This window comes from Lampris incognitus, chromosome 12 (assembly GCF_029633865.1).
Source record: "Lampris incognitus isolate fLamInc1 chromosome 12, fLamInc1.hap2, whole genome shotgun sequence".
Lineage (NCBI taxonomy): Eukaryota > Metazoa > Chordata > Actinopteri > Lampriformes > Lampridae > Lampris > Lampris incognitus.
In genome coordinates, this window is record NC_079222.1 from 3,922,839 (window position 1) to 3,936,478 (window position 13,640).

Below are 13,640 nucleotides of genomic sequence, written 5' to 3' on the forward strand. Positions count from 1 at the left end.
GTTTTGGGAGGTGTCCGGGGGTTGCAGGACATCAGGGTGTAGATGTGTGCACATGATGTTAATTTCAGTTCAATTGTCATGAGTTGAGTTTGGTTTATTTGTTAATTAAATTCAGTTATTGGGAGTGTTTCAGTTAAGATGTGTTAACTATTTGGTTCATTTGCTTTCTCGTTCATTCTTTCATTTCATATGCGGCGACGCCCTGTAAGCAAATCGTTTTTACAGAAAGGGTTTGGAGTCTGCCTCCTACATTTTAGCCACTCAGGCCAGGCTTCCTCACAAATTGTGAAAATGTTAAAGCTGCATAGGGGAACCTTTCACGGCAGATTATTACACTTATTTATTATAACGCCTTATTAGTGGCTGAGTTGTTTCCCAGGAGAACTGACTGTGTGACCTGAGACCGCTTGGATCTTCCTATGTGAGTTCCTGTGTATGACCCCTACCAAAGATGGCCAACCTGACTAAGACACATCACCTGCTGTCTCTTCTAACGTCATTTGCCAGCGCCCTTCACCACTAGTGCGTATCAACCGTATCTAAAACGAGACGCTTGGATGATGCCATACGTGTAGCAACTGAAGACAGGATGGTGTTAGAGCTTCTGCTAGCCTCACAGGGTGGTGCATCTCCACTGTATGCTGTGCATATGTTACTAGCAACGATGCTTAAATATCAGAATTGAAACATGATACTGAACAAGGCTGCTTGGCCCCTTGGTATCTGTGGGTGCGTCATTTATGGGTACTCTGATTTTGGGAATCCTTCTGTTTTTCGTTATTGTTTTTGTCATTATGTGTATGATCTGGGTGATCCATAAATACTGTATTAAGACCGTACTTAATGCTGTGCAAGTTAAATAGTCTCCTGATCCCCGGGTCCCACCATATTATTGTGATGATGATGATGATGACAAGGATTTTAGCAAGCATCTGCAGTCACCTCCCTTGATAGAGTAGTTCCCCCTGATCCCTTCCTTTATTGAGGGTTGTTTCCTTCCTCTCCTTGTGTTAAAACCAGTCTGTTGTGCACATATCTCCCATTTATTGTGTCATCATTTACTCATTGTTTGATGTTACCGGGGACTATGTTGGGTTTAGATGGATTTTGAGCATTGAGCACAGGTCAACACCGGGTTTTTCTTGTGATGTAACCGCTCAGATTAGTGTAGGTCACCTCTCCAGTCTTTCACTCATTTCTAGTCAACCGTGAGGTGAGATGTTTGGCTGGAAAGGACATGGGATGATTGTGACTCCTGTCTGACTGCTGGGTTTGTGTGGAGTGTGTTGATATGAACCTGATGTGTGTCAGTTGGCTTACAACTGACAGACAGACCTCGCAGTCATTCTGAGTGAGGTAAGATGTTCCCCAACACATATATCCACTGTTGATTAAAAGTAATCAAAAGGGGAGATTGTGAGGGCAATTCATATTTGTATGTTGCTTACTTTTAATCTTTGACCACAGATCAGATATACTATGCTTGCATTGTGTGAACAGATGTCTGGGGGCTCGTATGTAGTAGGACAAGGGGGGGGGTTTAAAAGTGTCTCTTCTTATGCCAAATGGTAAGGGCCTGATAACAGAGGGAGGTGTGAAAGCCATTTGAGGGTCATGGCAGAAGGTGAGATAACCTCTTGGGGACAATAAACAAGCTCTGTTACCCAGCAGGAGGTTCACCCAGCAGGAGTTCACCCAGCAGGAGTTCACCAGGGCAAGTTGTCTCCTCCAAGACAGGACGATGACGAAGCTCTTAAGTATGCACCATTGTAATAAAAAACTACCCCCTATCCATGTCAAAAGAGACTCTGGGTACAAATCATTGTGATCAGAGCAATGGGCGTTGTTCTATGGTGTAAAGATGGTGTGCTTTGAGATCAGGGCACGCACAAGTGCCTGAGCTTGTGTCTGTTCGTTGAACATATATTAAAATCGTGTGACAATACTGTAAGAGGTTTTTGTCTCGCTCCTCATTTAATGTCAGAGTGGAATTAAATAATTGCCACGACAAGCAACCAGGACACATACCCACATCCAGCTCCCCACCCGCAGACACGGCCAACTGTGTCTGTAGGGACGCCCGACCAAGCGGGAGATAACACGGGGATTCGAACCGGCGATCCCCGTGGTGGTAGGCAATGGAACAGACTGGTACTCCACCCGGACGCATTATTTATTACTATTTAGCATCCATAGCTAAAGATGGCGGGTGCGGACAAACAGCAGCAATCAGGCGCATCCACATATTTGGGTACCTTGATGTCGAAGCTTTCAAAGTTGTGAGGCTGTCGGTAGTAGAGATTGGATGATTTGGGCCTCTTGATGGTGCAGGTGTCTCCCATGAACATGTTGTCCAGCACTGCTCCCCGTGGCTCCTCTGCCAAAGCATCAAACCTGTGTGCCCATCACAGTCAGAATCCAAATAAGGATGCAAACGAAAGACCCTGTGATTTTTTTTATGGTATTAACCCCCCTTTTTCTCCCCAATTGTACCTGTCCAATTACCCCGCTCTTCCGAGCCGTCCCGGTCTCTGCTCCACCCCCTCTGCCAATCCGGGGAGGGCTGCAGACTACCACACGCCTCCTCCAATACATGTGGAGTCACCAGCCGCTTCTTTTCACCTGACAGTGAGGAGTTTCACCAGGGGGACGTAGCACGTGGGAGGATCAGGCTATTCCCCCCAGTTCCCCCTCCCCCCTGAACAGGTGCCCCGACTGACCTGAGGAGGCGCTAGTGCAGCGACCAGGATACATACCCACATCCGGCTTCCCACCCGCAGACACGGCCAGTTGTGTCTGTAGGGACGCCCGACCAAACTGGAGGTAACACGGAGATTCGAACCGGCGAGCCCCCTGTTGGTAGGCAACAGAATAGACCGCTACACCACCCGGACGCCCTTTGATTTTTCTTCAGTCATTCCCTTTGCCTGCTCAATCCCATTCAGGTCGTGGGATCTGACTTGTGTAATGTACATATAAACGGGCACGTGTGTAATGTATGGATTCAATGTTGTCAGTGCACGGTCAGCAGAGACGGAGTCTCTCATCAGCAGGGAACAAAAAACCATGGCAGCAGGCATTTTAACAGGGGGGAAAGGGGAGTAATCATTTCCAATCATTTGAATACAGCTGAGGGTCAAAGGTAAAGGTTGACTTATGACCTGTTGCCTACCCGTTTCCTGCGAGGTCAGCCCCCGGGGCCACTCTTCTGTTCACCGGACACACTATTTTGAAGTCATTGCAGTTTCTTTCATCAGAGTTGTCTCCACAGTCATCTTGTTTGTTGCACGTCAGTGTTGCGTTGACACAGCGTCCTGCAGCACAGTTGTCATTTGAAAATCGACATCACTAAATGTTTCTGTGGGTTGCTTGTGTGTGTCGTCTCTGTGTACTTACTTGACTGCGTGTAACTTCGTATGTGTTTGTGTGCCTGTATCTGTGCACGCACGCGTGTACACACACATTCTTCAGCTATATTTGTGAGGAGAAATTTGAATTTTTAGCAGTGAGGACATTTTTGCAAAGTGAGGACAGTTCAGCTGGTCCTCACATCTTTGATGGCCTACTTCCGGGTTAGGATTTGGGTTTTGCGTTAAGGTTAGATATGAGGTTAGGAATGAAAGTAGTCATTCTTCCGCTTCCAGTGTGGGGAGTTGGCGGCATGAATTCAGGTTTGCGGCAGCCTCACCCGGCACCGTCCATGTGGTGTCTTTGTCCACATCTGTGTCTAAGTGTGTCTTCGTTTGATGGCTGGGAGAGCTGGCCCTGGTCCCGTGGGCCCAGGGACCATGGTCTTGCCAGGAGCTGTGCCTGAAGAGGTGACACCGAGGACGGTCTGACAGGACATGGAAGTGGGGCAGGCTAAGCTAACTGCTAGCCCATGTATTTCCGATAACACCGGCAGTTCCAATAACACCGAGGGCGGTCTGGTGGTGACCTCACCTAGCCTTGACTGTGTTTTTAGTCTGTTTTAGACTGTGGGGAGGTGTGTCGCAGGCTTCTGGCTAGGAGAGCTGGCGTTGGACTGGCTGAGGGAGCTTGGTCTGCTGCATCCTGTGGGCCCAGGGACCACGGCCCTGACCGAAGCTGTACCCAAAGAGATAACACCGAGGGTGGTCTGACAGGACCCGGAAGCGGGGCAGTATAAGCTAACTGCTAGCCCATGCAGACCGGCAGTTCCGACAGTCATCCTGGCTGGCGTTCGTTCTCCTGGACACTGATTTTTTTTTCTAGTTTAGATATATGTGTTAGTTTGGATAGACTTGTAGTTTTTGGATGTGTTTTGTCTTTGTGTTGCACTGCTGTGGGCTGGGGGAACAAATAAAGCATTTCTGATTTCTGATTTTTCAATGATGGTGCTCACAAGAATTAAACAAATGTGTGCGTATTTGCTTGTATATGTGTGACTGTGCATTTGTCATACTGACGTTTTTCCAAATTATGAACTAGTTGCATTATCATATTGCACAACAATAACGTACACCTCTGCATGGAAATCAATCATACCGTTCTCACACTGAAAGTTTTCCCTGCAGTCGATTGGTGCTAACTTGCATTCAGTAGAAGGGTAACAGGGTCTGCTTTTGGTCAGCTCCACACTACACGCTTCACCTCCAAACTGGGATGGCCTCTGCACAGAGCGAGTCTGGAGCTGCAACAACACCACAACGACCGAGAGCATAAGCGGAGGAAAGTGAGAGAAATAGTACCCCTATCAGATAGAAAGAGGACAGAAAAGGGAGGGAGGGTGAAAAGGAGGGACAAGGGTTGGATGGAGCAAGAGGGGTGGCAAGGAAAAGAAGCAGAGAGAGAGACAGATAAAGAGAGAGAGAGACAGAGAGACAGACAGCGAGAGACACAGAGAGAGACAGATAGAGAGACAGACAGACAGAGACAGAGAGAGAGGGAGACAGAGAGACTGAGAGAAACAGACATTGACACAAATTATGATTATGGCTGTAAATAGAGGAGGTCATCTAAAGCTTTTGGTACAGTTTATAAAGAGTGACTGGAATATAATGAAGTCTGCCTTTTTGTATAAATATCAGACAGAAAAATATAAAAATGCCCTGGGATGGACTGGCAGCCTGTCCAGTGTGTCTCCCCACCTGCCACCCAATAACTGCTGGGATAGGCTCCAGCATCCCCGTGACCCGTCTTCGGATAAGTGGCTTGGATAATGGATGAATGGATAACTCTATCTATAAATCTATCTATAAATAAATATAAATCTCACAACAACAAACATTTAATCCAGTAACACCTATTGCACCAATAGCACAATTGGTGTATCTGCGCACATCATGTTGTCTTGCAGTGTGAATTATGGTTATGCATGATTATTAGAGACACACTTATCTCATTGGTGGACTGAGTAGATGTATTTATTGACTACAGTTGTCTGCGTGTGTGTGAGGAGGTGCAGTGTGGCTGCCCACAGGGTGTTGTGATGCGTCTAGTGCAGCAGTGTGTAGTTGGAGGGAAGGTGCATGTGTTCTTCCAACCTGCTTACAACCCTCCTGCTTTTAGCTCGCTGCCGCTGGCTAGCCCTTGTGGCAAATAGGGGAGCATCCTAGCATGTAAGGCTTCCTTTACCAGTACATAGCCTCTCCTTAACCAAGACCTCTGCCACGCCTCCCCGTGGCCATACATGGTAACTGGAGTCTTGCAGCCCCAGGCTAACTTGGCAGGGGATCTCTGACCAGCAGTGGATCCCAGAGATACGGTGTGCAGGCCCACCCTGGTGGACATGCCCTGGCACCTATCAATCACTGCCCCAATGCCTTGTGGGTGAGTCTGAGGAGACAAAGGCTAAGGGTGCTTACCCCAACAAAAAGCAAGCTGTGAAAGATCTCCACCCTCCTGGACAACATGCATAAGACACACAGAGCCGCCTTCAACAACCCACTATCCCAACCTCTCAAGAAACAATGGAAAGACCTCCAGTCTGAGGTCCAAGCAACTCTGTGGAATCTGCAAAATGAGTGTTGGATTTTGAAAGCCAACAAAATCCAGGCTCATGCAGACAGGAACGACATGAATGGTTTCTATGATGCGGTTAAGACCATCTATAGCCTTAGAAACTGCTCCCTGGCACTTGTTAAGTCTGCTGATGGAATAACTCCTATCAAGGACCAAACCCTGTTGGTGCAGCGGTGGGCCAAGCATTTTAATACCCTGCTCAACCAGCCCACCCCAGTGGACTCAACTGTACTGGCAGAGCTCCCTGAACAGCCTACTTTGCAAGACCAACCTTCAAAGGAATCCTGCATGCGGTCAAGACCCTGAAAAACAATAAAACCCGTGGACCTGATAACATTCCAGCTGAAATCCTCAAGGAAGGAGGCTACCTCTGTACAAGGACACTGTATCTCTACATCCTTGGGGTGTGGAGTTGCAAGTGTGTCCCCAACAGTGGAAAGATGCCAACATTGTGACTACCTATAAAAACAAAGGAGACAAATCCATCTGTAGGGAGATTTCATTACTAGCCATTGCCAAGGAGGACAGAGTGCCACACACAGAGGTGTTGGAGCGGGCAGGCAGTTGCAGCGTGGAGTCTACCCTAAACCACCATCAACTCAAGTGGCTTAGGCATGTAATGCACATGCCCAGCCAACGACTCCCATGTAAAGTCCTCTATGGCCAACTACACCTTGGTCAACGCACTGCTGGTGGGCAGAAGAAGCGGTTCAAAGACCAAATGAAGACCACACTGAAAAGACGCCAGATCAGCCCCTCTTCTTTGGATGAACTTGCGTCCTGTTGCGCCATCTGGCACTCTCACGTCTCCGAGGGAGTGAAGTATTTGGAAAACCAGTGCACACAACACTATGTAGCAAAACATGTGGAGAGGCATGAAGGGGCATGCTCGCAAAGCTACCCCTGCCCCCCCCCCCAGCACCACTTTTACATGCCTGGTCTGCAACCGCAACCATGCACCCAGGATCGGACTATTCAGGCCGCAAAGGACACACAAATAGGAGAGGATGGTCATCATGGACAACCAACTAGCACGTGTGTGTTATTGCACTTCTATCTTTGTGAGGACCCGTTTGAGAGTGAGGACATTTTTTCCAAAGTCAGGACATTTTGGACGGTCCTCACTTCCTTAAGGGTCTGTTTTAGGATTAAAATTAGAATTAGGATTAGGAATAGGATTAGGGTTAGGGTTAGGGTTAGGCATGTAGTTATGATGGTTGAGGTTAGGGTTAAGGGTTAGGGAATGAATGTTGTCAGTGTGTGTGTGTGTGTGGGGGGGCTGTGTACACATGAGTGTCTGCATCTGTTCTTGCCTGTTGCCTAGCACATGGAGAGCAGTCGGACCAGGGCCCATATTCTGTCAGCTGGCAGTTAATTGGACAAGCCTGCTCATTGCACCCTTTTGTGTCATGTGTTTTGCACAACTGAAAACAGCTATTCTTCCAGTAGTAGTCGTCATAACGCATATTCCTGCAGAAAGAAAACGTGGAAAAAAAGAAAAAACAGTTTCATTCTGCATGAGCAGTTGCACTGTGTCGGCAGGTAGTTGTGGATGACATTAGTAAACAGAGGCAAACCCACACAGTATCCCGTGGAAACACACACTATCTTGACTTGCACTAGTGTTTCATATGTGATTACCATCTTTTTTCTGTTCATTGTTCTTCTCATGTGCATGATTGCGTGCTGTTTGTCGAAACCGTTGTGTTTGCCACACATATTGCTTTCTTGGCCAAATTTGCCTTTAAAATTTTATTTTTATCTCTAAGGTGCCTACATATTTTTTTTTTTTAAATCTCCAAATTAACTTTAAAACGTCTTCTCGGCAGTCTTCTGAACATGTAAGTGCACTGGGGTAAAGCACCGTCTGGCAAATGTGTGTAATGTTGTTAGATTGTGCGTAAGTATTTGTGAAGGTTAGTTTTACGATGAGGATCCAACGCTGAATGCCTTCATAACTACGCTTGTATATTCTTGGACTGTAGAAAAGACAAGGAAAAGCTGAATACCACTGCTTTTTAATCCTTGCGATAGAGCCATTTGCTATAGTGGAATTCGAGAAGTTCATTAAGACCGTCAAATAGTGATCTTTGCCAATGATGAAATTTTGCTCCTAAAAAATCTACATAGCTCTGTCCCCGCACCCCTAGGTCTTATTGAAACATTTGGAAAAACATCTGGATCTAAAGTTAATCATTCAAAATCATCTATAATGCTACTTAATGAATCAGAGAGGAAAAATAGCCATGTTTACGCTTCTACTTTCAATTCATAATAATAATTTCACATATTTGGGAATAAAAATGGTCCCTGAGGTGAATAAGATTGCTCAGATAAATCATGACCCAATTCTGGAAGCTAGTATCTCATCAGTAGAACTTTGGACATCTTTACCTATTTCAATGATCGGAAGGATAAATGTTCTAAAAATGAACATACTCCCTAAATTTCTTTATTCGTTCCAGAATATTCCCCTGCCCGCTCCCTCATCTTTGTTTAGTAGGATCAAGAAATTGTTTACCAACTTTATTTGGCAAAATAAGTGTCCCAGATTACGTCTATCTTTACTGTATCTACCATATGACCGAGGAGGCCTTAAATGCCCAAACATCCAATGGTATTACTGGGCAGCTCCATTGCGGTCCATTATGTTTTATTTTTCATCCGGAACCCTCCCCTGCTTGGTTGGATTTGGAATCCACTTCTGTTACACCAAGATTACCACTGCACTTATATTTGTATTCAGCAGATTGTAAATACCTGAGGGAAAATACAGAGATACCTGTTATATTGAATATGATTGATGTTTGGTTTGACACGTTTACAAGTGTATATGTATTTGAATATAAACTCTTCCTGGTCATGCTTCGTCCTATTTGGGGTAATGCCAATTTCAAACCAGGGAAAAGTGATACAGGATTTCGAATGTGGGCTGAAAAGGGGTTAGGCAAAGTGCAAGACATGTACAGTGAAGAGGAGGTATTTATGTCCTTTGCAGAAACATCAACCAAATATGACATTCCAAAGAATCGTTTTTTCAAATATTCGCTTTATAGCCTCATCTCAAAATCATTCATTAGATAAACCTGGCGTTTCTACATTAGAGGTAGCGGTCACAAGACATTGTTATGATAAAGGTTTAATTTCAACTCTGTATGACTGATGATTCATCTGAATCAAAACTGAGATGATGGGAGGAAGCTCTAGGGGAGGACATATCTTTAGAAGACTGGAGTGAGGCTTGTAAAGAGGCACAGAGGCAGACAATCAGCAGCAGCTTGAAACTCATCCAGTATAAATGGCTGATGCGGACATACACTACCGTTCAAAAGTTTGGGATCACCCAAACAATTTTGTGTTTTCCATGAAAAGTCACACTTATTCACCACCATATGTTGTGAAATGAATAGAAAATAGAGTCAAGACATTGACAAGGTTAGAAATAATGATTTGTATTTGAAATAAGATTTTTTTTACATCAAACTTTGCTTTCGTCAAAGAATCCTCCATTTGCAGCAATTACAGCATTGCAGACCTTTGGCATTCTAGCTGTTAATTTGTTGAGGTAATCTGGAGAAATTGCACCCCACGCTTCCAGAAGCAGCTCCCACAAGTTGGATTGGTTGGATGGGCACTTCTTTGAGCAGATTGAGTTTCTGGAGCATCAGATTTGTGGGGTCAATTAAACGCTCAAAATGGCCAGAAAAAGAGAACTTTCATCTGAAACTCGACAGTCTATTCTTGTTCTTAGAAATGAAGGCTATTCCATGCGAGAAATTGCTAAGAAATTGAAGATTTCCTACACCGGTGTGTACTACTCCCTTCAGAGGACAGCACAAACAGGCTCTAACCAGAGTAGAAAAAGAAGTGGGAGGCCGCGTTGCACAACTGAGCAAGAAGATAAGTACATTAGAGTCTCTAGTTTGAGAAACAGACGCCTCACAGGTCCCAAACTGGCATCTTCATTAAATAGTACCTGTTAGAGCCTGTTTGTGCTGTCCTCTGAAGGGAGTAGTACACACCGGTGTAGGAAATCTTCAATTTCTTAGCAATTTCTCGCATGGAATAGCCTTCATTTCTAAGAACAAGAATAGACTGTCGAGTTTCAGATGAAAGTTCTCTTTTTCTGGCCATTTTGAGCGTTTAATTGACCCCACAAATGTGATGCTCCAGAAACTCAATCTGCTCAAAGAAGTGCCCATCCAACCAATCCAACTTGTGGGAGCTGCTTCTGGAAGCGTGGGGTGCAATTTCTCCAGATTACCTCAACAAATTAACAGCTAGAATGCCAAAGGTCTGCAATGCTGTAATTGCTGCAAATGGAGGATTCTTTGACGAAAGCAAAGTTTGATGTAAAAAAAATCTTATTTCAAATACAAATCATTATTTCTAACCTTGTCAATGTCTTGACTCTATTTTCTATTCATTTCACAACATATGGTGGTGAATAAGTGTGACTTTTCATGGAAAACACGAAATTGTTTGGGTGATCCCAAACTTTTGAACGGTAGTGTACGTAACTCCTGCTAAACTACACAAGTTTAATGATGCCATTCCTGATACTGGTACCAAGTGTAAGGACACAAGAGCAACACTATATCACTGTATATGGGAATGTGAGAAGTGAAAACCTTTTGGCAAGATGTTATTAATATGATTTACCAAATTTTATCAAAGAAATTACCATTGGATCCCAAGCTTGTTATCCTTGGTATATAGCCTACCAACCCACATTTACAACGCAGAGGGCTCAGCCTCATAGACATGTGTATACTACAAGCCAAACCTATAACGGCTCTTAATAGGAAAAATGTTGATGGACCAAGAATTAGAATGTGGATCAAAGAAATGGCGTCAAACATGTCAATGGAAAAGATAACATATATTGTAAGACGTGAACAGGATGTTTTGATGATATCTGGAGACCCTTTATGTACTTCTCAAGGCATGACGTTAACGTTGGCAACCCACTTCAGCAAGAACAAGCTCTGGGGGAGGAGGGCAGCTTCATAGGATCATGTACATTGACCAGAAAAACAGCCTTTAAATCTTCTTTCTTTTTAATGTTTTTTTCTCTTATTACTTTAGTTTATATAATTTATGTGTTTGATATAATTATCTTTTCTGTACTTAAGTGGTTGGGGACTGGGTTATGGGAGGACAGGGTGAAACATGTTTGCTGTGTTCTGTACTGTTGATGTACAATTTGACGTGATTTGCAAACTGAAAACCAATCAATATATTGTTAAACAAAAAAGATGATCCGCCATCATTATTTCAACTTGCTCTTGGGGGGAATATTTTTTTTGTTTAACCTCAGGTATGGTACACCTTAACAACGACCAAACTGGGCATTTTGACCACTTTGGATTTTCAAACTTAAAATAAGTTTGTGGGAGAAAAAAAAAAAGATGCAGACCTGCCACTCACCGGACGGGACTAAAACTGCATATATTTGCATTAAAATGAGTTTTAGATCAATTGCACAGAAAAGGTATGATGAGATCTACCTAAAACGACCATGACGGTCAAAATGACCTCGCGTAATTTGCGCGTCATCGTGCGCGTCATGTCAAGTGTGTTGCCGCGTCATTTCCTTCACAACGTTCAGTTCTTTTTTTTTTTTACATTTCACGTTTTATAAGCCTTGTTACGTTTGTCAGATTAGTAATATGCGTTTTTTCTTTCTTTTTCAGGTAATATGTCCAACATGTCTGGTAACAGACGCACCATGACCACCACCGAGGCGTTGCAGTATTTACTGGCATTGGACAGCGGCCATTTTAAATTGTTTGAAAATAGTGTTATAGTAATTAAAATGTTAATTTTTAGTGTCAGTTCTTAAAAGACATACTAACATGTGTAATGCATTAATATCTCAACTGGGTATTTATCTTGACACTATATAGAGTTTAAAAAACCGCCGGTCATTTTGACCGCCCATGGTCGTGTTAGGTAGGAGTGAAATCCCGGTCATTCTGGTGTGGGCCACTTCCGTCTCAGGGGTCTTCATTATTCTATATGTGAGACAGAAAACGTGTGGATACCTTTTTCATCCTGTGTGTGTGGTCTGAAAGTAGGTTGAATTGTGAGTTCACTGTTTTTCTGCAGTGCATCTTCTGCAGCAGAAGACAGGGATGCATAATACAGGAAAATAGCCCAAACTAGAAACTAATGTAAAGGAGTATGCATGTACTCGTGAAAGTGTTGGTTGCATTTTTTTATGCTAGGCTGACGAGCAAACGGGATAAAGGACTGACTTTGGAGAAGAAGTATTTCCCTCATGAGAGCCACTAATGACCCTTGTAGACATCCAGCAAATGAGCCCAGATGTGTCAGCTAAACTCACTAGTCAACGTACCTGCAAACACATAAAAACAGGTATTAATGAGTCTGTCTGACTCTGTGTAACTAGGAAACGTAATAAAAACCATATTACCCCTCTTAAAAACATATCCTTTAATCTCACAACCTTCTGAGCCCTTTTCCTGCTCTCTACTCAGCCCTGCCCATTATTATCATTATTATTATTATTATTATTATTATTATCAGTTTTGTGAGTTGACTTTGCATACCTTTGCCTTCTTTGTGTGCCGTAATTGCAGGTCCGGGTGCACGAGGTCCAGGAACCCCACGGGTACCGGTCACAGAAACAAGCCTGGCTGAGTGTTAGCCAAGCCAGGCCTTGCAGAAAGAGCAGGATGTACTGAGCCATGGACTGGATTAACAGCAGTTTCTACCCCTCTGAAATGGAATTCAGAACAGCCTTTACAAAGTCATTTGCAGTCAAAAGAGCAACATAACACAATAAAAACTGTAATATGGGAATTAAAGAATGGGCAGTCAAAGGGAAACTGAAACAATCACAATGATTAATTTGAAGATAACATAAACACTGGTATTAAAATACAGGTATGGAGTTGAAATATCCATGCTGTCTATTCTCCTGTCAACACTGAATGGGGTTTTTACAGTAACATGCACAATGCTGGAGCCTTCCTGCACGTCTCAGTACACACCGTCCACTTGTGCCACCTGTTAATACGTCTCCAAGTCAATAACTTGAACCTGCCTTTTTCTTGGTGGCTAGAGATTCTGATTTCCATTTTGACCTGCTCTTCGTCAGATAAAAGTAGGGCTCGGCGTGTATTCGATGTGTATTAAAAATGCCCATCTGACCCCCCGCTTTGTTGTCAACATTTCAGGTCAACAAAATACACACAGTCTCTAGAGATATAAAGAGAAACTCACCCTGAGGTGTTGCTGTCCTCTCTGCTGAGTTTGCTTGCTGTGTCCCAGTGTCCTTGCTCAGCATCTGAGGAGTGGCTCCGGTTGGTTTGCTCTGAGCCTGCTCCCACCGGGGCCTCACTTTTAAATGTGTCTCAGTTGACAGCAAGAAGGAAAAGGGCCTCGGAGGACCGCCCCAGGGAATTACATGGGGAAGTGTATTGGTCTTTTTTGGCTCATTGTGCTCAACCCGTGTACACATACTGCTTGCAGTTGACAACAGTAACAGATAGGAACGTTAAAAAGAAAACATCTTACACAACCGTCTTACTCCATCTTTTTACGGGAAGTAACCCCCCTGGATTTTATCCCAGCAGTAAAGATGTTTACCAGATGTTTTGTTTCTAAGACTTGACAGCTAGAAACACGGA

At 44.0% G+C, this 13,640-nt stretch overlaps 1 protein-coding gene across 1 annotated transcript in view; it reads right to left on the reverse strand.

Annotated features, from left to right (window-relative positions):
* Positions 1 to 13,392, reverse strand: part of c6 (complement component 6) — a 43,263-nt gene extending 29,871 nt beyond the window's left edge. Inside the window, exons 1-6 of the mRNA XM_056290843.1 lie at positions 13,234 to 13,392; positions 12,558 to 12,726; positions 7,296 to 7,452; positions 4,507 to 4,651; positions 3,173 to 3,314; positions 2,256 to 2,394 (exon numbers count right to left, since the gene is read on the reverse strand). Coding sequence (XP_056146818.1) covers positions 2,256 to 2,394; positions 3,173 to 3,314; positions 4,507 to 4,651; positions 7,296 to 7,452; positions 12,558 to 12,697 — 723 coding nt within the window. The 5' untranslated portion in view covers positions 12,698 to 12,726; positions 13,234 to 13,392. The remainder of the gene's footprint in view (positions 1 to 2,255; positions 2,395 to 3,172; positions 3,315 to 4,506; positions 4,652 to 7,295; positions 7,453 to 12,557; positions 12,727 to 13,233) is intronic.
* Between the last annotated feature and the right edge of the window lie 248 nt (positions 13,393 to 13,640).